This window comes from Eleginops maclovinus, chromosome 1, assembly GCF_036324505.1.
Source record: "Eleginops maclovinus isolate JMC-PN-2008 ecotype Puerto Natales chromosome 1, JC_Emac_rtc_rv5, whole genome shotgun sequence".
Taxonomy (NCBI): Eukaryota; Metazoa; Chordata; class Actinopteri; order Perciformes; family Eleginopidae; genus Eleginops; species Eleginops maclovinus.
In genome coordinates this window covers 5,063,063-5,089,721 of record NC_086349.1, presented here as the reverse complement: position 1 = coordinate 5,089,721, position 26,659 = coordinate 5,063,063, and the positions used below count along the sequence as shown (strand labels likewise).

At 40.5% G+C, this 26,659-nt stretch overlaps 1 protein-coding gene across 1 annotated transcript in view; it reads right to left on the bottom strand.

Annotated features, from left to right (window-relative positions):
• LOC134871092 (kelch domain-containing protein 8B-like) overlaps positions 1-26,659 on the bottom strand; it is a 150,701-nt gene that overhangs the window by 41,557 nt on the left and 82,485 nt on the right. The window contains exons 2-3 of the mRNA XM_063893691.1: positions 20,191-20,355; positions 9,912-10,136 (exon numbers count right to left, since the gene is read on the bottom strand). Of these exons, the coding sequence (XP_063749761.1) occupies positions 9,912-10,136; positions 20,191-20,355 (390 nt within the window). The remainder of the gene's footprint in view (positions 1-9,911; positions 10,137-20,190; positions 20,356-26,659) is intronic.

Genomic DNA, 26,659 nt, shown 5'->3' with positions numbered 1-26,659 from the left:
GCAGAATGGGCTTTATTTCCCAGAGCAGTTCTATAAAGGTCTGTAATTTCCAGAGACACATTGGGAGAGGCAAAAAAACATTTAAATTAAATTAACTAACTAAGGAGAAAGACACATGAGAGTTAAAGCAATGACACTGTATCAATGAGAGGGGAAACTGCTAAGTGTGATAACTGTTTAAAATAAATGTTGTCCTTCAAAGAACATTTTCAAAAGTCATGTTAAATGACCTTTGAAGCAGTTTCACCACATATTTTCCTCATATGCAAATGTCAGCTGGTCGGGTGGTTGCTACACCCATTTATTTCTAATAATGCTTTGATTTATGACAAAAAAAAGTAAAACTAAGATGTTGAATATGGTACAACATTCCCTGATTAACAACAGCCTATTAGCACTGCCAGTGTGAGCATGTCGTTAGCATGTTAGCTGACTAAGGGTAGCATTTAGCATTAAGTACATCTTCACAGAGCTGCTAGCAAAGCTGTAAAGTCTTTTGCTGTGGGTCGATTTGGTCACTGATCTTAGTTCACTTTCATATAGTGTAAAGTTTACACCACATATTTACTTAGTTAGTGTGTAAATTTCAACAGGGTAGTATTGTCTTAAATTGAACACGCCGGTTGAGAAACAACAAGCACAACATTGACCGTTACTTTTTCTTTCTTTTTTCAATGGATAATTGCAACAGGATGGACATTGACTATGATTATCACCCGCCAAAAAACGTTGTTGCTCACTTGAAATTGTTTTAAAACTGGATACGAATGTACATGATATTAGTTCAACTTGCATGAGTGCTTTGTCTGAGGTGGAAAATATGCAAAAATTAAAAACGCTGCAGCTTCTACGACTGCCCTTTACACACGTTTGGTGGTTTGTCTCTTTGTGCTAGATGGGGACCATTTACACAGCACCAGTCGTGTCAATAGCATTGCAAGAGTAGTGTGTGTATGCAAACAAAGTGCCAGGTAAAGCAAACAGTTGTTCTCCAATGACTTTGTCCTCTTTTTTCCTTTTTAATTATCATGCTTGGTTAAACAGATGTTCACACAGCGAAGGGACTGGAGACAGAGGATTCACGCTGAGCAGAGAGTCAATTAGTTTGGCCCGCTTTCTCAGCAGTCTAACATTCGGTGTTACTTCCTAAGTCCCATGGCAATATAAATAAAACAATCAACCTACTAACCACATGCTTAAAGCAATAGATTGCTCTACATTTCACTATAAGTGCGTATGAATAAACAAATAAATAAAAAAGATGAAACGCTATGTAAATTCTGAATGACTGTTAGACAACCAAAACAGAAGTGGCTTTCGATCTCTTCATTTTCCAGGGTGTTTCATCAAAAACAAATAGAGAAACAAATGCTGAAATGAGATGGTAAAAACGGAGTCACTATGCATGACAATGGTATACTATCCATCTATTATATCCATGGAAAAAAAACACTTCACACACACAATCTGCTGGTATATCACACACACAATCTGCTGATATGTTATAAGTGTGTATACACACTGAGTCATATCCCCAGGCTCTGTACGTTACATACTTTAATACATATACACTATAAAATGTGTTAATCACTCCGTTTGCCATTTGGTGAAAAGGCGAAATAACATTTCAGCTAATAGCAACTTAAAGAGGACAAATTCTGCTCATTTCCAGGTCCATTGTAGTGCCTCTACTGTGACCTTTAATGTTCAAAAAGCTCTTTATTTTTCTCAGACTGCCTGTGCTACAGCACCTCTTTTCACCCTCTGTCTGAAACCAGAGTCCAGTCTGCTCTGATTGGTCAGCAGCTCTGTTGGAATTGGTCGACCGCTTAGAAATGTGTTGGAAATGTACCGCCCCTAAGCATATCTCGTACAACATGTTCTAGCCTAAGTGCATTATTTTCCCCTTCAATTTAACTGGTGTATTATTATTTAACAAAAAGTAAATACCACCTTTTCGTAACTGTCCACCATTGACAGTTACTCACATTGAAAACAAGAACATCTTTTAACCCTGCGTCGCTCTGTCTCATCAGCACTTCCCGATAGCTGACGTGGGGAACATTTAAATGCAAATCACCATGATTAAAACACTCTTACTGCTGAACAGGTACAGTAATGAGCCTGTTCAGTATTAGCAGAGGCCATATAGTGGTAACCTTTATTAATTACAGAACAGCTTTCTTTTCCATTGGTGTATCCTTGCCCTCGCTATAGACTGGACCAGACATTCCAATGTTACACAAAATCAAAACTGTATGAATCTAGATCGACTTTTTCTCATGTTCTCTGTCTCGTTCGTTCCCCATTTATTTAGAGTGGTGCAGTCCTTAAATCAGGATAAGAGTCATCATTTCACCACAACCGGTTCCCTCATCTCAAAGTCAATGTGTTTTTGGTAAGAAGCATGAAATATGATCAGTGGTTAACACAAGCTTAGAAGATTTTAACATTTTACTATACGACATAAACATGTCAGTAAAAACTGCAATTGTCTGAATCTTCTATGTGTCTTGAAAATTGCATTTGCTAATAAGTGGCTATAAATGAGACCAATAAACGCCATCACAACAAACATTAGCCGCCTTTAGCGGAGTGGTGGTGCCAAGCTATCAATGGAAACATCCATGCTTTTAGTCAAGGGAGCCCTTGCAAAGCTAACTTCCTGGTGGTCCTACCAAAATACAGCATCACCGTAACACTCTATTCTGTTAAATCTGCATCTGGCTTTAGCAGGGTCTCACTGGGACGCACGTGCTGTGTGTTAAGGATGACATTATATTGCTACTTTTGTTGTTGCTTTAATGGAACGCTTATCTCTCTGCTCCCATTACTTATATCTCTGTTTCAATCACAGTACCGCAACCAAGCCGGGTACCCCTCACTCCTCTAAGAACACAGGAAACACACTCTCAAAAGAGGAGAAATTAAAGGGGTAGCAACTGAAATTAAACTCGAGCAACAACAGCATTGCAGGCAAACGAGTAACTCATATGGATGTATTGTATATGAAATGTCAACGCTCCCACATTCTGGTCCCAAACAGATTAAACCTGAGTGAGAGGATTCAGAGAAGCAAAAGAATGAATCAGATTTTAAATCGCAAGCCAACAGGCACAGCAGGTTTTCATTGGATCCTACAAACACATTCTTGTACACAAAGGGGGGTCACTCTTTTCACGTGAGATACCAAATAATCCCTTCTGCATCACACTGACACACATCTGTTTCTACATATTTCCACACTTGCACACAAACAGCCATCTTATGGCTTCCTCATTTTTTGGATCCATTCGTGGAGGAATGTGCCGTTAAACCATAATTTATGTCATATCTAATCATCCGCCTTTACCAAGCTGCATTGCAGTCTCAGAGTAATTTTCACAATAAACAGTGAGGCAAAGGTAAATAATGAAGTTGCATTTCAGACAAAATTATGAATTTCTTATCCCTAGAGTAAAAGCCAGGCAAGTCATTGCATCATTGGTGAATCATGAGAGTCTGAAAAACATACTGTGCCAATCCATTCTGTAAATGTTGATATATTTTCAAATATTGGTTTTAATATTGTGGTGACACACCACATGCTGCAGCTAGAAGCCAAGGACCCACTCAAAGCAAAAACATCATGAAAAATCGTCTCCTACACCTTTTGCTCTGAAACCACTTCCAAATCAGACAAAAGCCTCAGAAACTGATCGAATGGATTACCGCTAAGTCTCCAACTCTTTGTGAATCTGAGCTTTCTGTGTTTCTACAAGTGCAAATTCTGTTTGCTTTCTGCCACTCTTTAATTTCACTCAAGCCAAATCGAATCACGACTCATTGCACAGAGCTTTGAACAAAAGCCATTGATTTGTATATCTATCTACAGGACTATGACTCATCACAGTTTCTGTGAGGATAATTAGAGACAGGACTGACTGAAACAAACAGTATTTAGGCACTGTGGGACTGAATTCTGTCTATGAAGCTACATTTGACCTTGTGTCAGTCGTGCATGCTAAATATAAAGCCCCTGTGTGCACTCAAATACGTATAAGTATAAGTATTTTGCTGTAGGCCAGTTTCAAATGTATAGTACTAGTTTGTATTCAGAAAAGAGCTTGTTTAAATTTATGATCAGAACATATGTGCAACATATGGTTCCAACAGGAAAGTTCTCTCCATACCTCTCTAATGAACTTATTAACATACCTGCAGTGTTAGCAATCCTGTAGCATCTGCAGCTGCTGATGCTGCATACATATTTGCAGTTATGGCAGTGAGTCAGTGTACCCTCTTGTATCATCACACAGTGTCCTGTATATTAAGCTACTGAAAGCTTGACCACAGGCACATCAGTAATAAAAGCTCCAGCAGAGCGGCCAGCCCTGAGTTTCTAACTGAGATCGTCTTACTGTGTGCCCATATCTATCGCCATCTTCAAACAAGCATGTATTTCAAAGAACTATCAACGGGAGCCAGAATCTTTCTGTTAGGGCTGGACGATGAAAAGGTTACCACGAGGTGTTATTTTTATGTTGATTGATGATAGAAGTATAATGATACATATTTAAGAACGATAATTATGGTCCCTTAAGACTTTGAAGTGTATTCTCCTAAGGGCAGAACACTAAAGAAACCAGAAGGTTAATTATGGTTTATAATATGTAACATGAATAAACATGTTGCTGCTTTACATAGTCCATGACTCAGGTGGGATGTGTTATGGAAATCACTGGTATGGCATATAGAGTATGAGCAGAACTCCCTAAAAGAACAGATCTTGCATATGAATGTGACCTTCGCTAATAAATGAAAATTTAGTCTGGATCAGGACGGATTGGGGGTTTGAGGGTTGATTACAGTTTGTACAGTTTATATAACACTTCGTGTTGGTAATCTCAATGTTGCGTGCTACATTTGAGCATGCAAACCAGAGACTTCCGGCTAACTTGTGGTTTAGCCCTATGCTAACTAGAATGGGGAAAAAATAATGTAATCGTGCGGCTCTTCTAGTTTTTACAAATGTTATCAGACGGGATTAATGAAAAGGTAATAATAATAATAATTATAATAAAAAATCACATTTATATGGCGCTTTTGATGGTACTCAAAGACGCTTTACATATTGCCCTATCAAAACTATGCAAACAGATCATTTATTAATTTATACTAGGGTTAAAAACAAAACAGAGGTCAAAACAAGAAGAAGAAGGTGGGAGTTAGGTGGGGAAGGCTAGAGTAAAAAGGTGTGTTTTTAGTGCAGATTTGAGGGGGGGTTAAGTTGTTGAGGGCCTTGTAGGTGGTGAGTAAGATTTTGAAGTTGATTCAGTGTTTTATTGGAACCCAATGAAGTTCACGGAGGACAGGTGTGATGTGTTCACTGGAGCGGGTAGCGTTGAGGAGGCGTGCAGCAGAGTTCTGGACATATTGGAGTTTATTGAGGACTTTGGTGGTGGTGCCGTAGAGGCTGTTGCAATAGTCGAGCCTGGATGTAATGAATGTATGGATGAGTGTCTCAGCAGCGGTAGTTGACAGGTTGGGGCGGAGGCGGGTGATATTTCGGAGGTGGAAAAAGGCGGTTTTGGTAGTATGGTTGACATGGGGGAGGAAGGAGAGAGTGGGGTCGAGAATAACTCCAAGGTTACGGACTTTGGTGGAGGGGGAGATGGTGGAGCCGTCATTGTTAAGGGAGAAGTTCTGGGTGGAGTGGGTGAGGGAGTCAGGACCAATGATGAGGATTTCGGATTTATTGGAGTTGAGTTTGAGAAAGTCATTTTGCATCCAGGTCTTGATGTCAGTCAGACAGTTGGAGAGGGTTGAGAGGGTGGAGGCAGTGATGGTTTTGGAGGGGAGGTAAAGCTGTGTGTCATCGGCGTAGCAGTGGAACCGGAGACCATGGTGACGGAAGATCTGACCAAGTGGAAGCATGTACAGAATGAAGAGGAGTGGACCAAGCACAGAACCCTGGGGGACACCAGGGACGAGAGGAGCAGTAGCTGATTGACAGTTGTTGATGGCGATGAATTGATGTCTGTCAGAGAGATAGGATCTGAGCCAGGAGAGGGCAGTACCAGTGATGCCGAGGATGGATTTGAGACGGGAGATGAGAATGGAGTGGTTGATCATGTCAAAGGCAGCACTGAGGTCGAGGAGGATGAGGATATTGAGGGAGTCAGTATCATAGGATAGCAGAAGGTCATTAGTCACTTTGAGGAGGGCAGTTTCTGTACTGTGTTTGGAGCAGAAACCGGATTGGAAGGGTTCGAACAGGTCGTTGGGAGTCTAGGTAGGTGATGAGTTGTTTGGCAACAACACATTTCAGGATTTTAGACAGAAAAGGTAGATTGGAGATGGGGCGGCAGTTGATAGGGGAATCAGGATCCAGGCCGGGTTTCTTTAGTACGGGGGTGAGTGATGCAAGCTTTAGGGAGGAGGGGATATGGCCGGAGGAAAGAGAGGAGTTTACAGTGGTTGTGATGAGGGTGGAGAGAGTGGGGAGACAGGCCTTTAGAAGTGTAGTGGGGAGCGGGTCCAGGTTGCAGGTTGATGATTTCATGGTTGGGACTGGGGAGGAAAGGTCCGAAGAGGTGATGGTAGCAAATGTGGAGAAGGATCGAACGGTGGGTAGAGGGGGCTGAGGTACGGGACGTGGAGCGGGGTAGGTGGTCAACTGGCTGGGAATTGTGCTGATTTTGTCATTGAAGAAGGATAGGAAGTTATTGCATTTTTCAACTGAGAAGGAGTGTGAGATGGTGTCCATTGGCTTGAGGAGCGTGTTAATGGTGGTGAAGAGGGTCTTTGGGTTGCTGCTGCCAGACTGGATGATTCCGGAGTGGTAGGAGGAGCGGGCTGAGTTCAGGGTGTCTTTGTATAGCTGGAGTTGGTGTTTGTACATTTCCTGGTGGACAGTAAGACCTGTTTTCTTGGCAAGCCGTTCCAGTTGGCGTCGTTTGAATTTGAGATGGTGGAGTTCGTTGGTGTACCATGGGGCAGAGTGGGTGAATGAGACCAGTTTAGACTGGACGGGTGCAAGCTGATCAAGGCAGGATGAGAGTGATGAGTTATACCAGTTGACTAGGTTGTCGGGGGAGTTATTGTGGGTGAAGGTGATGGTGAGTTTTGAGATGGACTCAGAAAGACATGTGGAGAGAGAGGATGGGTTGATAGACTGGGTTGCGGAAAGTGATGGTGCGTTTTTGCTTCTCGTGGGGGGAGGGAGTGTGAGTTTGAAAAGTAATGGCCAGATGGTCTGAGATGTGAAGGTTGTTACTGGCCAGGTGACTGATGGTGATGTCAGTGGAACAGACCAGATCAAGGGTGTGACCTTCGTTATGGGTCGGAAAATCGATGTGTTGGTTGATGTTGAAGAATGAGAGGATTTTTCCAGAAGTTCAGTTGCCGGTTTGCAGTCAGAAGAGTCAACATGGATGTTGAAGTCGCCCAGGAGGAGAACAGATGGTGATATAGCACAGAGCTGGGTAAGGAATGCAGATAGATCAGAGGGAAAGGCAGGGTCGGGCTTGAGGGTATGGTAAGTTACTGCGATGAACAGGGGTTTGGGACCAGGTAGTTTAAAAGCAAGCGATTCGAATGATGAAGGGGTTGGGATGGATGTTGCACTGGTTTTGATGTCATGGCGATGAATGATGGCATTTCCACCACCAGTTCAGCCGTCCAGACGAGGTTTGTCAATGTAGGAGTATCCAGGGGGCGTGGCTTGATTAAGTGAAAAATAGTCCATGGGTTTTTGCCAAGTTTCAGTGAGAAAGAGTAAATCCAGTGCTGAGTCAGAAAGTCCTTTTTTGTTAAGTAAACGGGTGTTGAGAAGAGCAAATTTCTGATGAGATGGGTTTCTGTTGGTGATGGGTTGAGGAGCTCTTGGTAGGAGTGCCATAAACAGCGCGCACGTTGTGCTTGTTATGGTGATGACATCGTGAAATTGGAGGGTGCCGATTGGCCCACAGACAGGGAATGGAATTCCCTGAGCCAGAGTAAACAAAACTCCTCCGGCTGCCTCTGTGTACATGTCGTGGCTGACGTAGAAGTCCGAGTTCTTTAATGCTGTTGGATATAATGTGTCCGGGAGGAGTGCTTGGTAAAGAGTGTAGTTGGAGGAGTTCGGAGATGGGACACCGGTGCTTTAGCACCATGCTGCCGTTGGTCCTGCCGACACTGCCAGCAATGTTAGCAGCTAGCCAAGCGATGCCAGCACTCGCCGGCAGCCAGCTAGCCGTGAGCTCGCCAGCTAGTAACGTCAGCCAACTCGTGGAAGTGCCCGGGGACGATGATGGAGGGCCGGGTTGTAGCTAGGGTGGCCACCCTAGTGGCTTTTCAATGCCCTGTACGCGTATTTGTCGCCGGACAGGGCATTGAAAAGCCGGACTGTCCGGCCTAAAGCCGGACGTCTGGCCACCCTAGTTGTAGCAGCCAGCTAGCCGTCAACCCGCTAGCATGTAGCCAGTCACCCGGCAGCCAGCTAGCCAATGGCCCAGCGCTGCTGGCAGGTAAAGTTATTTATGATGTTTTAGGCGCAAAAGTAGCAATACAATAGCAACAGAGTAAGCAATTAGATTAAGTTGCATCCACATGATGTAACAGCTATCTGATTGGTTGCATATCGAAATATCAACGTTAAACTACGTCAAAGTTGAAATAATTTTAACTTAGAACACAGCACTCAGTGACGATTTTGGGCGATGACACATGCCAGGGGTTGCGCTTCTGATTAATTGGGCAGCACCGGTCTGAACACAAAAAATAACGGTCAGCGTAAAGCCGATTTGCAATATATATTATTTATTTATATTTGACATACAGTATATTATTATACAGATACCATATACTCACTATGCAATAACATAAATATTTTTGTACGCATCAATATGACGCCTGTTTAGACTGCCAAAGTGTACCTCTCCCACCGTCACACTAGGCCTCATTGTTGATTTGCTCTTTAACTTATAGCATAGTTGCTATGTGACATAAAGGCCAACCATAAAAATAAACTTAAATGTATAAAAAATAATAATAAAAAAAATAAATGCAAAGCAGGACGCAATTCTCCTCCATTTCTCTTAAAACCCTTTTCACGGAGCTGCAGATACCCATCTTTTTCTTGTTAACCTACATAATTACAGCTTCAGATGAAGGCACTCTGTGCTGTTTAATGCTGCTTACAATGCAATTTGCTGCAAATGAAGCACTATTATTTCTATCGATTCAAAGCACAAATCATCCTTTTTTCAAGGTAATGATTTATATCGTTTTGGCTGCTTAACATTCACAGTGCAACCAAACGCAGCTTTAATGTAAAAGGTACATTCCAATGTTATAACAACTGTGTTAAATGTGCTTGGCTCCTCTAAATCAGGGCAGGCATCATCAACATTGCATTGATGCATTTGTTTAGTCATTTTTTTTGTACCCAAATGCTCTGATGGAGATCTCTGCTGATGTTTCTTACACTGGTCAGCGATATAGAGCATAAAAAAAGAACTCTCTATCAGCATGACCATCAGCTTGGATATGATCTGACTCATCTCATCCATAATCTTTCTGTATTTGGGTTGGATTATGAGCACAGCACTGATCATGTTCTCACTCCATGCTAAGTGTTCCAGGCTGGAATTGCTTGCATTGTTATAAACCCGACCAACAATTATTTCTGGCTGAATTCAAAGCAGCTTCTCTCTCCCCAAAAGAATACATTAAGAAGGAACAAATATATTTTTTCAGACTCTCTAAAAATAAATCATACACAGCGTTGGTGGGGATACTTTCAAAAATATATTCCATAACAATTACTAGTAACCTGTAAAAGAAAGCAATCAGAAACCAAATCTGTGCAAATAAAAAAGTAAGGTGACCTAATAAAGTCGCCTTTATGTTCAATGTGCTGCTTTACTATTTGGGTGTACACCTACCTTGATCCAGATCATACTCCTCCATGGTACTGACAAAGTGAGGTCTAGAGTAGAAGTTGTGTGGCCCCGGTTGCTGGAGGCCCCCCAGGCTGAAGAAACTGCGCTCATTGGTGGCGCAGCAGGAAAAGGCCCTCCGGCTGGGGATGCAGGGGTAACGTGTCCAAGTCTTCATCTCCAGGTCAAAAGCCTCCAGCGCTGTCACCGGCATCTTCCCCTGACGGCCACCTGCAGGAGGTCCAAAATCAGGGTCAATCAACCAATCAAATGTTATTTAGAAAGTGCAATATAACAGGTTACACATGTGCCTCATGGCATTACAGTGTGTATAGAATACATATGTATGGGTGGTGGGGAAATCTGTAGGGAATTGGGAACCGGAAAGTCACCAGTTTGCGAAAGTGCTACCGAGGTGACCCTGAGCAAGGCACCGTTCCCTACACTGCCCCCTGGGTGCCATACATACTGTATGGCAGCCCACTGCTCCTAACACTAGGATGTACATTTTCCCCAATGTGGGACGATTAAGGGTTCCTTTCGTCTTTTCAGATCTGACCGAAAGATAACTTTATTGCTACATAGACTTACAAATACAATATTTCCTGTGATACAGTTTGTCCTTGACTTTCATTTCCTTTTTCTTTTCACCCTTTTTTAATCCCCTGCTCTTGTCACAAAGTTTGCTTGGCATTTATGTCCAAGTCTGGCAAGCGTGCAGGCAAGCGCTGGGCCCACATTTAATTTTAGATGGAAAACAAATCGCAGCAGCAGGGTGCTCCCTTAGGACGCCTACAAGTTGTTTACTTCCACAAATCACAAGTTATCCTTGTAAAATATATCAACAGGGGGAAGGACATGTGTTGGAAGGGCAGTGAGTGGGTGAACGGTGGAGGAAAGGAGGAGAGGTTGAGGCTAGACAATGTGAGAGGGCTGTTGAGGGTGGAAAGAGGAGGAGGAATGGAAAGGAAGAGGCAGAATGATTCTGAAAAATACAGTAAAGAGGGAGAATGAGGTGGAAAATGAGACAATGACAGAGAAATTGTACAAAAGGTAATACATAGAGAGGAAAATGTGGAGGTGTAAGAGAAGAAAGTGGAAGGGGGTCAACTGGAGTAGGCAGGGTGGCACGGAGATCGATAGCAGCTGCGAGACAAAGAGTCAAACTGAGTGGGAAGCATCAGATTCAGAGAGGACGTGGAGCTGAGAGATCTGTTGATTATAATATACATGTTAGGTTTACCGAGGCATTAACAACCCACACTGAAATATATTTATATTACATGCCGTATGTATATTCTTTGTTCAATCTTGATGATATAGTTGACTAAGTTTGAAGGTTAATGTGATATACTTTCAAGAAAAAGAGAAACTTGCTTTGATTTGACTCTGATTATTAACTCGTATAAAAAGGCAGTCACTTAACAAGTGCTTGGTCTAATTTCTACAATTAAGGGAAGTAAGAGAGAGCATTTCAAATATACTGTAAAAAAGCCAATGTACATAATTTCAGTAATTCAAGTAATATTATGAATCTGAAACTGCGAGACATGTAGCCTACATGTTAAGGCTTTTTGGATAGCTAAAATATAAATGGACGATCTTTGATAAATAGTCAGACATTTTGAGAAATTTGCTCTATGGTGTTCTTGCCAACAGATAGATGATATGAATGTAACCGCGGCGACTATTACGAAATAAGCTAGTAGACAATAAATTGAGATTAGCTTAAAGACTTAAATGCTAAACAGCTGAACAGTTAGCCTTGCTCTGGGAAAAATCTATGTTTACCAGCTTATAAAAAGCTTATTATTGAATCTGTTGGTCTTTAAATGTTTGAAAGTTGTTGATTTATGGGAATTAGCTAAGCTAGCTGTTTCACTTGCTTTTTGTTTATACACTGAGATTTTTTGCTTGGCTCTAACGCCATGATCTCACATACTGTATATAATAAATTGATATGGATCGTATCATACAAATCTCTGTACACTATATGGCATATTTTTTTAAATGGGAAAGCTATTTCTATAAGGATCAGCCGCAGGGCACAACACCAAGTCCTTTTTTATATAGGGGATAGACAATACAGCTCAATCTACTGCAAATCCATTAAGCAAGTGATAATGTGTAGACAGACAAAAAGGCGACAGACGGTAAATTACTTGTCAGCAGTTCCAGGGACATGATGAATGGCACAATGGACAAACTGAAAACTATTTGTTGTTATACATGTTGTGAAAAGGGGTCTGTTGGGTGGTCTATCAGGCCACAACTTTGGTCTAGATTTAAATATCTCAACAACAGTTTGATGGATTGCCATGAAATGTGGTAGCATTACCCACCTTTTCATCATATCATCTCCTACTGATAGCCATGCATCAATTAGCCATAGTTTTTTCTTTACCCACTTCTAGATTTATTTTTAAGAATCTAGACCCTTTAAAATCAACAGGCCTCACTACTCCCCGTTACATTTGTACTGGCCGCAGATGTTATAGCTGGCTCAGTGCCATGTTTTTCATCTTTCTATACAAAGCTGTATCATCCTTGATGTTTGAGGAAATGCCTACATTCTAGCTTCACTGAAAAGTGGGGATTGTACAGCAAAATATATGCACAATTCAGTGGGCTCCCTTCCAGTGTTCTTAATATCAGCCAAGGTGTGCCTCAGGGTTCAGTTGTTGGCCCCCTTTTGTATTATTTAAGTTATTGAGATACAATTGTTATTCATCTGTATATTGTTGCGCCAGAGATTTTCAACTACTTTAAAATCTGGAGAGGTGAACTGTTGGGGTCTAATCTGGTTTAGTAACTGTCACATTAACACTTTTGCACTTGACTCATGTTATAAATTGTCCTTGTATCAATGTGCTGTCTGTCTGTGAATTTTTCTTTTATTGCTCTTGTGTCTGCTGTTGTGTCTTAACCAGATCACTTTAGAATGAGACACAGTTTTTCAATGATATTAATTCTGTGAAAGAAAGAAAAGAAATTGCCCCAAAAATTATTAACCCAAGAAAATGAATCGGACTGGGTTTGGTAAGACCATCTACATTTCAACTCAACCAGTTCTGCTAGCATGGCTGAAGACTTGCACTTTTAGTCTTTATTTCAATTGAAACTTAATAAATGCAACTCATCTTCAACACAATACAATACCATACATGCAGCATATACATCCAAATGGCGTTCTCTGCTAGATATACAACAATTTTTAGTTTTTGTTTCTGAAAAGGGCAGAGCTAAATATTAATGGGCATTTCTCCTCTGTCACTATCCTCTGCTAAACAGAACCAGGTAGTTATCTCTATTACAAGAGGTAAAAATTGTTGCTGTTGCTTGATTCCTAATGGATTTTTATAGCAGCCAACACTATTTAAACAAAAATGGCCAGAAAAACAGATCTGTCGCTTGTTCCTACAGTTATATATCTGCTGTCTTACAGTATAAAAGACTGCCATTGCAGATAAAAGATACTTGCTGCTATATACAGTGACCGTTTGTGATGTATCTGCTGCCTACTGGCACACACTTCAGAAGTAAGAAGAGCGGGAGAGGGAGTGAGGTCATTTATCAATGTTGTAATTCTTTATCTGTATTTGCAGCTGCAGAAGATGGGTGTTTCTCTAATGTATCCCACATTACCTCATTCAAGAACATACATTAAAGGAGTATGATAGGTGTGGTTTTATGCAAATTATTTTGTTACACAGAATCATTTGTTATCAGCCTTGACTTGTTGACTGCCGCTTCTACGCTGGACATAAAAGTAGTATACAACTTGCTCATTAACGTCAATTGCCAGTAAGTCTGCTTCTTTCTTTAAACGCAGGATTTAAGGCACTTACTCATCCAAACAAACCCAATCAGAGCAGCAGCTGAGGAAGCAGCAAGACTTTCCAAGGTATCATTAACATCTGAAGTACAGGAATAAACAGGCATTACATTCACATAATGGTTGATGGGTATGACATTATTCTGTAGCACATTCCTTATAACTTTGTGTAATATGATATAAAGTGGTTAAACCAGGCACCCATTTCTCTACTTTGCATTTATCAGGGATTGTTCAAATATTTGCAATATAGTGTGCTAGTTGGTAGATAAGTAATGATTATTTTAAAGGCTAACACATTCATTTGAATATTAGAAGTTACCAGAAAAACATAACTAACATCTCTTAAAGACTTGACAGGTTATACATCTGAAACGTTAAAGGTTTAGCATAAGTGCGCCCATAGTCAAACTTAACAACCGTATATCTGTATGGGACTATTAAAGAAAGTGCTCAATATATTGATAAATACATTCACAAACTTCACTTTAATATGTGATCCTGTAATATACTCTACAGAGCCAGCAGTTTGTTAGCTTAGCTTAACACAGAGACTGAAACAAGCGTGACCGCTTTATGTCACTAATTCATATTTCTGAAGTCTTCACTACCTGCAAATTATATTATCTCTACTTATATGAACTGAATAGACAGAACAGATATAGTGGATACATCGGAATCTATTGCTGATAGCATTATCCTGGTTGTAATGTATGACCAACATTTGAATGTGACTTTCTGTTGCCAAATTGAATTAAGAATGTTTTTCTTCCCACATGCTGCTTGTCCACTGTGTTTTGAGCCACTGCACATATGCAAAGATTTATTCTACCCCTCCGGTGGAGCGTGGGAGAAAAAAAGCCAACTGATATGGAAAGCTCCTGCCCTAACAATGCAACAGCAACTTTGTGATGAATGTGGATGGTGTTGTCGGTGGAAGCGTGGCATGAAATGAATTCATCGCTTTGAAAAATGCTTCCACGGTGAGATGAAATTATCATACCCTGCCTTGTGAGATTCCAATTTCTCTCTCAGCGGTGCTGTGAAATGTTGACCAAGTGTCAATGAGCAATAACAGCCCCCCAAAGGGACACAATGACAACCAATGTGATCTCTAATCATGGAGGGAAAATGACTAGAAAACAAAACACAGGATCTGAACTGCACACAAATTCCCTTTTGTCTTCCACATATCAGCTTTTAACTCCAACACTGTCCTTCTGATCAACATTGTAACAACACTCCTCGAGCTGAGAGACACATTTTTGTTTTTCCAATCAATTCCTTTCACAGCTCTAAAACTACCAGGCAGATAATGTTGACATTTTAAATATAATCTGCTTACTGCTAAAAGTATAATCCATATTATAATGTGCTTGCTCACAAGGAAAGTATCTATGTATCTGTAACAACTGTAAAAGAAGGTTTCAAGTGCTCCAAGTTCCTGGTCCAGATAAACTTATACATGTATAGAACAGACAGACATAGAAATAATGCTTTTAGCTAAATTAAATGTGTGTATGTGGATAACAGGAAGCAGACCCTGCACGTGGAGACAGAGAGAGGGGCCATGCTGTAGAATAACAGGAAGTCGGTAAAGTCAAGAAGTCAGTTGGAATACAGGACGGAGCGCCCTGTCACTCACACCCGCACAGATAAAGATTGTAACACATATCTATTGATTAACTCTTGTGCGACAACTTGTATATCAAGACACGCCCGTGCACCAGTGATGACAGGCAGGTGAGGCCGTGCCTCACCTGCCTGTCATCATGAAAAGTAAAATGAAGAAATAAATTTAATGATCATATTTATCCAGTTGTTTGTATTATAAAGTTATGTTCCTTTTAATTTCACCAGTTTTACATTATTTTGATCCAAAATCGTTGAATTTTCATATTCACGTTCAAACACTGAGAACGGCTGCTCGGTGAGGCACCAACCTGCTGACATGCTATACAGTGAGACACTGTAACTGCTGTCTGTCTGTCTGTCGCTATTAAAATGTTCAAACACTCTGGCTATATTAACTAATTTCCATACTTTAGCTGGTGTATATAATATACAGTGTTTTTTGTCAACTGTATGTCTGTAACGTGTATCTTGTGCTGAGCAAAACCGCTGCGAAGAGAGACTAGGTGAGGCACGCAGTTCTCCTGCCTCATGGCAGTGGGTGCTAGTGAGTCCAGTGATTCTTCGTGCGCTGCAGAATAAGTGACAGCGAGCTAAAATTTACAGTTAAGTCAAGTGCAGTCGTTTGCTTATTTTTTCGTCTCGCCTGACCCTACTTTTAGAATGGAGGATTGTATATCCAAACTAAAACAATTTTCATAAGATGAACATTTAATAAGATGCTCTAAGGTTCAAATCTGATTGTGATGACGTCAGTGCCTCACCAGCCATGAACTTCACCGCACGTCACTGCCGTGCACCAACAAGGAACCAATACAATGAGAAAATAGACTCAGATGGTTCCCTCTGAGTTAGACCTTTATAATGGATTGTAAGAAAGAGTGCTGGGCTCTCTGAAGTGAAACTGGTTAAAGTTAACTCTGATTTGTAAAAGCTTTAGATCCCTCAGCTGAGTTCTGTGTTATTTCAATGCCTTTTGGATAAACATCTCAAATGAGAAAAGTTGTTTGACTTTATTAAATAGATCCTCATTCTGGAATAAAAGAGCACAACAGTAGTCACACTACTGAAAGGCTTACAGTGGGGCAAAAAAGTATTTAGTCAGCCACCAATTGTGCAAGTTCTCCCATTTAAAAAGATGAGAGAGGCCTGTAATTTTTATCATAGGTATACTTCAACTATGAGAGACAGAATGAGAAAAAAAAATCCAGGAAATCACATTGTAGGATTTTTAATGAATTAATTGGTAAATTCCTCTGTAAAATAAGTATTTGGTCACCTACAAACAAGCAAGATTTCTGGCTCTCACAGACCTGTAACTTCTTCTTTAAGAGGCTCCTCTGTCCTCCACCCGTTACCTGTATTAATGGCACCTTTTTGAACTCGTTATCAGTATAAAAGACACCTGTCCACAACCTCAAACAGTCATACTCCAAACTCCACTATGGCCAAGACCAAAGAGCTGTCAAAGGAGACCAGAGACAAAATTGTAGACCTGCACCAGGCTGGGAAAACTGAATCTGCAATAGGTAAGCAGCTTGGTGTGAAGAAATCAACTGTGGGAGCAATTATTAGAAAATGGAAGACATACAAAACCACTGCTAATCTCCCTCAATCTGGGGCTCCACACAAGATCTCACCCCGTGGGGTCAAAATGATCACAAGAACGGTGAGGAAAAATCCCAGAACCACACGGGGGGACCTAGTGAATGACCTGCAGAGAGCTGGGACCAAAGTAACAGAGGCTACCATCAGTAACACACTACGCCGCCAGAGACTTAAATCCTGCAGTTCCAGACGTGTCCCCCTGCTTAAGCCAGTACATGTCCAGGCCCGTCTGAAGTTTGCTAGAGGGCATTTGGATGATCCAGAAGAGGATTGGGAGAATGTCATATGGTCAGATGAAACCAAAATAGAACTTTTTGGTAAAAACTCAACTCGTCGTGTTTGGAGGAGAAAGAATGCAGAGTTGCATCCAAAGAACACCATACCTACTGTGAAGCATGGGGGTGGAAACATCAGGCTTTGGGGCTGTTTCTCTGCAAAGGGACCAGGACGACTGATCCGTGTAAAGGAAAGAATGAATGGGGCCATGTATCGTGAGATTTTGAGTGAAAACCTCCTTCCATCAGCAAGGGCACTGAAGATGAAGCGTGGCTGGGTCTTTCAGCATGACAATGATCCCAAACACACCGCCAGGGCAACGAAGGAGTGGCTTCGTAAGAAGCATTTCAAGGTCCTGGAGTGGCCTAGCCAGTCTCCAGATCTCAACCCCATAGAAAATCTTTGGAGGGAGTTGAAAGTCCGTGTTGCCCAGCGACAGCCCCATAACATCACTGCTTTAGAGGAGATCTGCATGGAGGAATGGGCCAAAATACCAGCAACAGTGTGTGAAAACCTTGTGAAGACTTACAGAAAACGTTTGACCTCTGTCATTGCCAACAAAGGGTATATAACAAAGTATTGAGATGAACTTTTGTTATTGACCAAATACTTATTTTCCACAATAATTTGAAAATAAATTCATTAAAAATCCTACAATGTGATTTCCTAGATTTTTTTTTCTCATTCTGTCTCTCATAGTTGAGGTATACCTATGATGAAAATTACAGGCCTCTCTCATCTTTTTAAATGGGAGAACTTGCACAATTGGTGGCTGACTAAATACTTTTTTGCCCCACTGTATGTTAAAAACAGAACACAAATCCTAGGCTCGATTCAGAAGTGTGCTGCATTAGAGCAACAGAGTAAAACAGAGGAATAGAGATCCTGCTGTTTCTTTCTTTTGTATCTACTCTATAAGCACTGAGAGTAGCCTAGAGTTTGAAACTGGTCCCACATCACCAAAGCCTGAGGTTTGAAGCATTACATCAGCAATAGATGTCCTTGAGAAAGTTGCTGCACTCGTCCCTACTCCCTGTACGGACTCCTTACCTGAACTCTCCCTCCCTGAAACTAGGTGCCAGAGAGACCTTGGTTTTATATGTTAGAATTAGGAGAAATATAAATAAGGAAAGGGATGGAGTGGTGGCTCCCAAGGGTGCTATAAGAAGACGTGCCAACAAGGCTGCAATATTTGTTATTTCCATTAACTCCGCCAAGGAGGTTCTCTTTTCAGCTTGATGTGTGTCTATTTGTTTGCAGCATTACTGGTAAACTATTTGAAACCATGGTTAGAAGCAATCCAGATTACGGAATGGATACATTAACTATTGTTCTATTTCTTGGTGCTAAGACATTAAGGCTGCTATTACCTGCACACATCTTACCTCTGATGTCACAAAGAAAACATCCTGTTGGTGTATTTGGGAAAAATACTCCCTTTCTTCAACCCTTCGACTTCATGTGGAAACAACTTTGAAGCTAAATTAAAACAACCTCGTGTACTTGGCCCTCGTGGTTTCATACCTTAAAAGGATGCAGATGGCTAAGACAATAAGAAGGTTGCATCTTGCAGATTGTTACCAGAGTAAGATATTTATTTTTGTCTTACAGCCATCAAGTCACATGAAAATGTATAAAGAAAGGCAATTCTTTACCTGTGTCATCACTGCAGGACAGACCTTGTTGCCACAGCGTTGATCCACCCTGCAGAGTGTTTTACTTTAATTCTTAATATATTTTGACCAATTTTATGAAATAAATTCCACCGGAGTGGCTGGGTACAAATGGAGTTGGCTAGCAGTGTGAACCACGCTAACAGTTATATTACCCATAACAGTTCTAACAACAGCAACCCATTAGTGAAACTGGTGGCAATATTAGCAGTGACTGCCATATGAGCACAATGCAAAGTGGCATTTAGTTCTGTGTTTGTCTACCCCAATCTCCACCAAATGAAAACTGAACTCCAACCACTTCTTTGCTCCCATCTATATCTCTACAGTCACTGCTTAGGAATTTAGAACCTACCTGCAGTGATCAAGCTTCCCAATAGATGATAAAGGGCTACTGAGTTAACCCTAACCCTATGCTCCCAATGACGACTGATAATGGCCATGTATTGCACTGCTAAAATTGGCAATAGGGTAGGCTATTTAGTTTAACACTTTAGGTAAAGAAGAGAAGCTATTGAAATGCTCATTCTAGAGGCACAAACTACTCCATTTCTGCCATTCATGTCAATAAAGGGATTACATGAAAAACAGAATCAATGCAGTGGCTTGTTGAGGCTTTCTTTGAGTGTATTTTCCAGAAAAAAAGACTCTAGTGAATTACTGAATAATAATAATGTTGATTTTTTTATTTTATTTGGGTGTACAGTATTGTTTTAGCATGCCCCCTTTGCTAATTAGCATTAAACATAGGACAACATGGCCGATGGTATTATGATGACTTGTTTTGCAGGTATTGGTCACAAACCATAGCATTGCAGAAATTGAATTGTCCTAATGATGGGGCTAAACAAACATATTGATAACAATCCTAAAGGGAACATAAATGTTTATCGCACGCCACCCAACAGTTGTCACAACTTTTTATTGAAAATTGTCTACCTAGTAGTGTTTCGCTAGACAATAAACTCCAGATCACAAAATAAGAATGAATCCTCTGGGACCATGAAAGTCGACTGTACACATTTTATGGCAATCCATTCAAACGCTCACATGCTTTCCATTTAGCGCCTTTTTTATAGCTGCGTACAAAGCAAAGTACGATTGATTGAGAATGGGCTGATTGATTATTTGACTTACTTTGAAATTGTGCCATAGAAGGTATGGTACCATACGTCTGGAAACTACTTTTGACATGAATTAAACACAGAGAAACTGTATGATTAAAAGGAGATACAATTAGATAAATGTAATTGTTTCCTACCCATCATGTAGATTTTGTTTCCTCTTACGAAGGGTGTGGCTCCGTACCGCGGCGTGGGCATGGAAGTCATAGGCTGCCATTGGTCCTTCTCCGCCTCATAAACCCTCACCACAGCCTGTGCCGTTGTGTCGGCTCCCATTCCTCCCAAGGCATACACCTTTCCATCTGCACAAACACAAGCCAGAGAGACAAATTAACACCAGTAAAGTGCTTATTATAATATACTCTCTTGGTGCAACAATGCAGTCAATAGACATTTGCTGTCACGCAGGTTAATGCAAGGTGAATGAAGGAGAAACAGTCCGAGAAAGTCATGCTTTGCAGTGCCCTTCTGGTCTAGCTGTCAACTCTGCTATCAGTCTCATCAGTTCACATCTAAACAACTTGAAATATTATGCCCAGGCCTGAGAAATCTTACCACAAGCACACAGCAAACATCCCCAGCTACTGCAGTGTCATTAGAAAATAGATAGAAGCAAGGGAAAGGGAGAGGAAGAAGTGCTGAGTAAGTAAACGGTGTTCCAGCTGGGAAGGATGAAAGGACAGTGAGGTAAGAGGACAGGGGACTATAGGAGAGGAGGAATCAAGAGAAGAGGAGAGGGAGAGGGGGAGCTTTTCAGTCATCCAGAGAATGACACATCCCCAAAGCTGTGACTTAAACTGTGAAGAATAAAGCAATAATAAATCTGCCACCCGGATTGAAGCTCAACACAAGTGTTATAGCTAGCAGCTCAGCGCTGATGACAGAGAAAATCCAATTCTGCTGTTGTACATGAAATAAATGACAAAGCAAGGACACACACATCCTATAAAGTCATGTCGCAAAGCATCTGTGCGCAGAGGCGGGGCCAGGAAATAATGGAGGACATTTGCATAAAGTCCTCGGCTTGTGGGACCACTTCTTAAATCACCAAGGATCTAGTGCTTATTCAAAAGAGCCACACTTAGCACAATGCAATTTTCTGGTGCTGTAATGCGATATTAGTTGAGGTTGCTTTTCACTCAACATACAGTATATGCCTCTTCACTTAGCCTCATTTGTCTTTTCACCATTGTGGAAACAATTATGTAGATGACTTTAAGCTGATCAAGCTAAAGCAGGCTAGCATGGTGGTTGGAACTATCCCCACTGAAATCTAAAAAAGTAAGCAGAGGATGCAGGGTAAACCGAAGAGACCAAAGTAGGAGAACTGAGTCCAGATTTATGGAGAAAAAGGAAATATAAGCCGTGTCTCCCTCCCTCTCATCATGGCCAACATAATGGAATGGACAAGCTAATTGTGTTTGCTAGGAGTAAGATGGAATACCTGGAGTGTAATTTATCTCACAACAACTTTTCAAACGATTTCTTCTGGACTTTTTTGGCCATCAAGGCTTTTAATGTTTTGATGTTAATGTCAATTTGTTTCTGGTAAGATCCCATTTATAATGCAGGAACACATTAATGGCTCTGCAATATAGATAAACTTGATCTGCGATCATTCAAGTTTATCAAAGATCTCGAATGACTTTATCCCTTTGCATAATAATTAGAGCAGTAAAAAAATCTCCCTCGAGCCAAAGACTGCATATACAGTAAGACGTAGATGTGGTCACTGTGGCATCACTCATCGGTCTGTGGGCTAACGTTTTGTAGCCTCCAGTTTGGCATTTTGTACGGCAGTATCTTGGTTTTTGCAAATAGAAGAGAAACAAGAGGTGGAGGTTAGTACATCCAACATTTTTCAAATACCTTAAACTTAAAAAAAAAAACTATGAAAGTAAAACATGTACAACACCAACAGGAGAACCAGTCAACCCCGGCCCTAAATCACATGCTGTTTTATCCTTTATCTTACCCCAAATGGGACAATCATTAGCAACATGACCATCATGCTGTAAAGAAGAAGACTTGAAACTAGCAAATTACAGTAAAAACTGAAATATGATTATTAAAGGTCATAACTCAAGTGATAAGTAGGCTTGTTTTCTCATAGACTTCTATACAATCCAAGGACATTCAAAGGAATGCAAGTTCAGGACACTTTGGGATTGTCTTCACCTTTTAGAACTAACCCTGCGACCCAGAAATATCAACATCATGGAGGAAAACTCAGGTCGGTAGGAACACTTAGTGAAATTGAATACTTTTATAGATGTCAATGTAAATGCCAAATGGTGTTGGAAACTTTTTCATAAGCTGGATGGTTTGAGTGATTTTCTCTTAATGGCTTTCACCTTAGTTGTATTCATCATCTGGACACATAAATGTCCACTTAATCAAGTAGTGATTAAAATAATGGCTGCCACAGTGGTGTGTGGTGTGTATGTGTGTGTGTGTGTGTGTGTGTGTGTGTGTGTGTATGTGTGTATGTGTGTGTGTGTGTGTGGTGTGTGTGTGTGTGTGTGTGTGTGTGTGTGTGTGTGTGTGTGTGTGCGTGCGTGTGCGTGCGTGTGCGTGTGTGTGGGAAAAAGAAAGTAGAAATGATAACATAGGTAGAAATAAAGTACATTTAACCACAATGAAAAGTGCATGTGTGTAGATTTGCATCAGCAAAGTGTCTATAATAGAGCAAATTATTTCTCATGCATGACACGTGTTGTGCATCAACCAATTTCAAAACAGCACAAAGAAAGTACCCGTCAAAGCGTCTGTCAGACTAAATTGATTTTACTTGAGCTTTAGCACTTCCAACAGCTCCTTTGTCACAGCAGTGTGATAACAATTGTTATATGACAACCTATTTCGACAGAGATTAAATGTAGAAAAAGAGGCCCAGAGGTCATGTTCAATGATTTAGCATATTACATGAAAACATTTCCAAATATAATCTGGAAAAAGCTGGTTTAAAAGCGATTTCTACCCTGCACAATACAAACTAACAATTTTAGCTTTTGGACTTCTGGACTTTTACTGACTGATATACACAGTTCACAATTGATCGCAGGGTCGACACAGCATAATCAAAGCATACCTGAATTCATTTCAACTGGAAAATCTGCTCATGTAAAAGAATTAAGTGGAAATGATATGATGTGCTGCGGTTCGTTATTTCATTAACCCAATAAAACTGAAAGTGACAAACTGTAAATTCAGAAAGTGGACATACTACAAGAAGATTGGTAAAAACAACTTTTGAAAACTGCAAATTAACCAAATGCAAACAGAAATAAAGTTTGCCGGCTCCCTGTATCTGTCAATAATGATTAAATAATAACCAGAACTAAGACAGATTGTTCTATCAAACCTTTTAGTTTGACTTGTTCTTAAGTTACAGGACATAAATCTTTTAAAATCAAAATGGATCCACAGAATTTTCCCTTTTTACTTGCCTTTCAGGGCTTGTGTATTTTTCGTAGGGGTTAAGCTGCCTTTACAAGATAACTGGTAAAGCGACTGTTGTGTTTCTATGGAGAGTGGTGCCACCTGATTTGGCACTTTGCACTGTATGTAATTGAAGTCGAGTGTTGCCCAAAGTTCAAATGACTTGAACTTTGACCCCATTTGCTGCTGTCCTTTTGACTGGCAATCAATCAGGTGACAGCTGTACTAAGCAGTGCAAGCTAGTAAGGGATGTAACCATAGAAACAAAACTTCACTGGCTGTTTTCATAGGAGCCTAACCTCAGATTGAGAAAAGGGAACACATCACGCATCATATGAAGGCAACTTTAGGGTAAGGGTTAATGGTTTGGTTAAAGAATGTTGAAGAACCTGACTTACCTGCAACCACTCATTAAACCAAAACTAAGCCAAGAAATACAGGTAGTATAACATGATGATAAATATCCACCAATCTGTACTGTTATTTGTCTGCCAGCTGATGCTTGACACTCACTATCCACCCACCCTGTTACCTGTGACCCGCAGCGTCTCATCACTGTGTGAGCGGGTGTGTTTTTGTGTCTGCATGAGAGCTTGTTTGTTATTTTGTTACCCAGCTGTGGTCGTACCATGCGCAATCTTCCCTAATTACAAAAACCATGATCTATTCTCTGCCCGTCACCCCTGGAGACTCCATGGCAACCGCAGCGTAACCTACAGCCTGTTATTATAGGGTGGCTGTTTGGCAGGTTGGTCCTTTGTGGACAAGGTCTGTCAGCACTCAGAGCCAGACCACAACCTGGAGCTAAGTGACACAATAATGAGCTTCCTGGACAAAATACACACCCCGTAATGATCATCATAATAATCATAAACAACAAGCGCAAATACAATGACAACAGATGTTAAGGGCAAAGCATGAGTGGGACTTATTACACATAAGTTATGCTGCATATTTTGTCCTTCCCTTTTGTAACTTTGATGTACAAATTCAGCCTGCTGCTTTGTTTCCTCTAAAGCACGATGTCTTTCATCACTCTCTGTCTCCTCTCACTGTCACTTTCATCATTTAGTTTTTTTCAAATTCAGTATAATTGACTTCATCCGTCCCTTCTCACCCTCACTTATCTCTTGCACATCTTTATTTCCTTTTATCCTCCTCTTGTCTCATTTTCCTGCATATTGTATTAAATGCTCTGTGGGGGTAACTTTTGAAAAACTAAGATTTGTTTTACAGTAATATATCATTATTACGTTAATGTTTCCAACAACCAATCATCATTTTAAGCTTGGAGAAATTGAAATGTATTTTGTCTTTGAAGGGAATTTGCTCCAGAAATGATCATTTTTGCCCGCAAAAAAGGGGTGAAAAATAAAATAGCCCTTCATTCGTACTGATATTTCATACTTAAGCCCTTTACTCTGCTTTCATATAATGTTCACTATTTGTTGTTCCCGATAATATGCAGTGCTCTCAGACCAGCTTCATGTAAAGACATCAAAAAAGCAGTACCCTGTTCTCTGCAGAACTTCCTTTTTATTCGCTCAAAAGTATTTCATAAAACAGCTAACCCTTTTTAAAGTTGAAATGCTCATTTGGTTTGTCTTAAAAGCTAAATGTTGTTTCACTGGAGCTTTGCTAACTTTACTAACATATGACCACCTGTTGGCCTCTTAAGTTCTATTAAGTGGAAAAGAGTCTGCTCATCTCCTCAAAAACACCCACTGCCAAGACCACATCAGCCCTTCCTGCAGAACGTCCATCTACAAATACATTTTAAAATCTTTCTCCGAATGCACAAAGCACTCAACGAACAAGCCCCCCCACCTCACAGACATGCTCCACCACCACACTCCTTTCCGCAGCCTCAGCATATTCCCTTATATTGATCAACATCATAGCTGGGTTCCCATCACAGAGTTATTCCATTCCAACTTTGCCATTTGGAAGATCTATGAATGGGATGGTCAGGTTTCCAAAATGGATAATTGGATTGGCAAAATTCCCATTTCCTATACTAGTGGACTAGGCAGCTGTTTGTTAGGTTAAAAGGGTGATTGTTTTAGGTGTACTACATTTCTAGAGGTAGTCCTCGTTTGAATACCCACTCCAGGTGAATCTACAATTAACAGAAAGCTACACATCCACCAAGTCCAAAGTACTTTTTATCCCTGGAAACACAAAGCAGGGACAAAGTTCTCTAATGTTCCTGAACTGACAGCTCTATCTGCTGTTCTGATAGATTCAATCTCCCACAGTGACCTTAAAAGGGCACTGCACTCCTTCCTAATGAACAATCGATGCTGGATCAATAAATTCCTCTGCCTGCTGGTAACTATAGTCACCATGCACTATATGTGTTGCACTTGCGTCACTGTATCAATGAGGACTTAAAGCTACTGGAACACTTTGGTACAGCCACCTTAAATAGAAGATAAGAGATTGGAGCACTAAATGAATATACCTGAAGTCTACTGACAACAATAGATGTACTGCACTGATACGAAATGTGTACAGGTGAAAGGCGGAGAAGTTCAACTTAAAATTACTTTGTTTATAACTTTTTTTGTTCAATATAATTTAAAGTAGCTTTGTCATCTTTGTTGAAATTAAGATCAGTCTGTATTTTCCTAGGATAACAGCTTTATAACAGGTTTCAATTTGTTTTGCCCCACAAAGTAAAGTTAAATTGCAATTGGCGGATATTGTCCAACGGTAGATCATCATTTGTTGGTAACAGAATACATACACACAAACATGTACATATATTTTCCTGCTTAAACAAAATAATGAACAATAAAACTTCTGATCCCAATCCAGGTAAACGCCTGCCTATCAAACTAAAAAAAGTAACCAAAAAGGAAAAAGATTTATAGTAGGACATATATTAACTGTGAAACTGTTATGTCTCCAAATATGTTGTGTTGTAATAAACAAAACACAACTAAAAAGGGATTTGCTGACGTTTAATCAACAGAGGAGAGGATAGAGACTAGATAGAGAGAAAGGGTATGCAACAAAGGTACCAAGGCAGGAATTGAATCCCTGGACAAGTACGTAAATGCTTTGCTCTCAAAAAAGTCCTTTTTGTTCTAAAGTTACATAAATAAATTAAGAGTTATCACAAACTTAAAGAGATAGAGATATTGTATACTTATAGAAAGC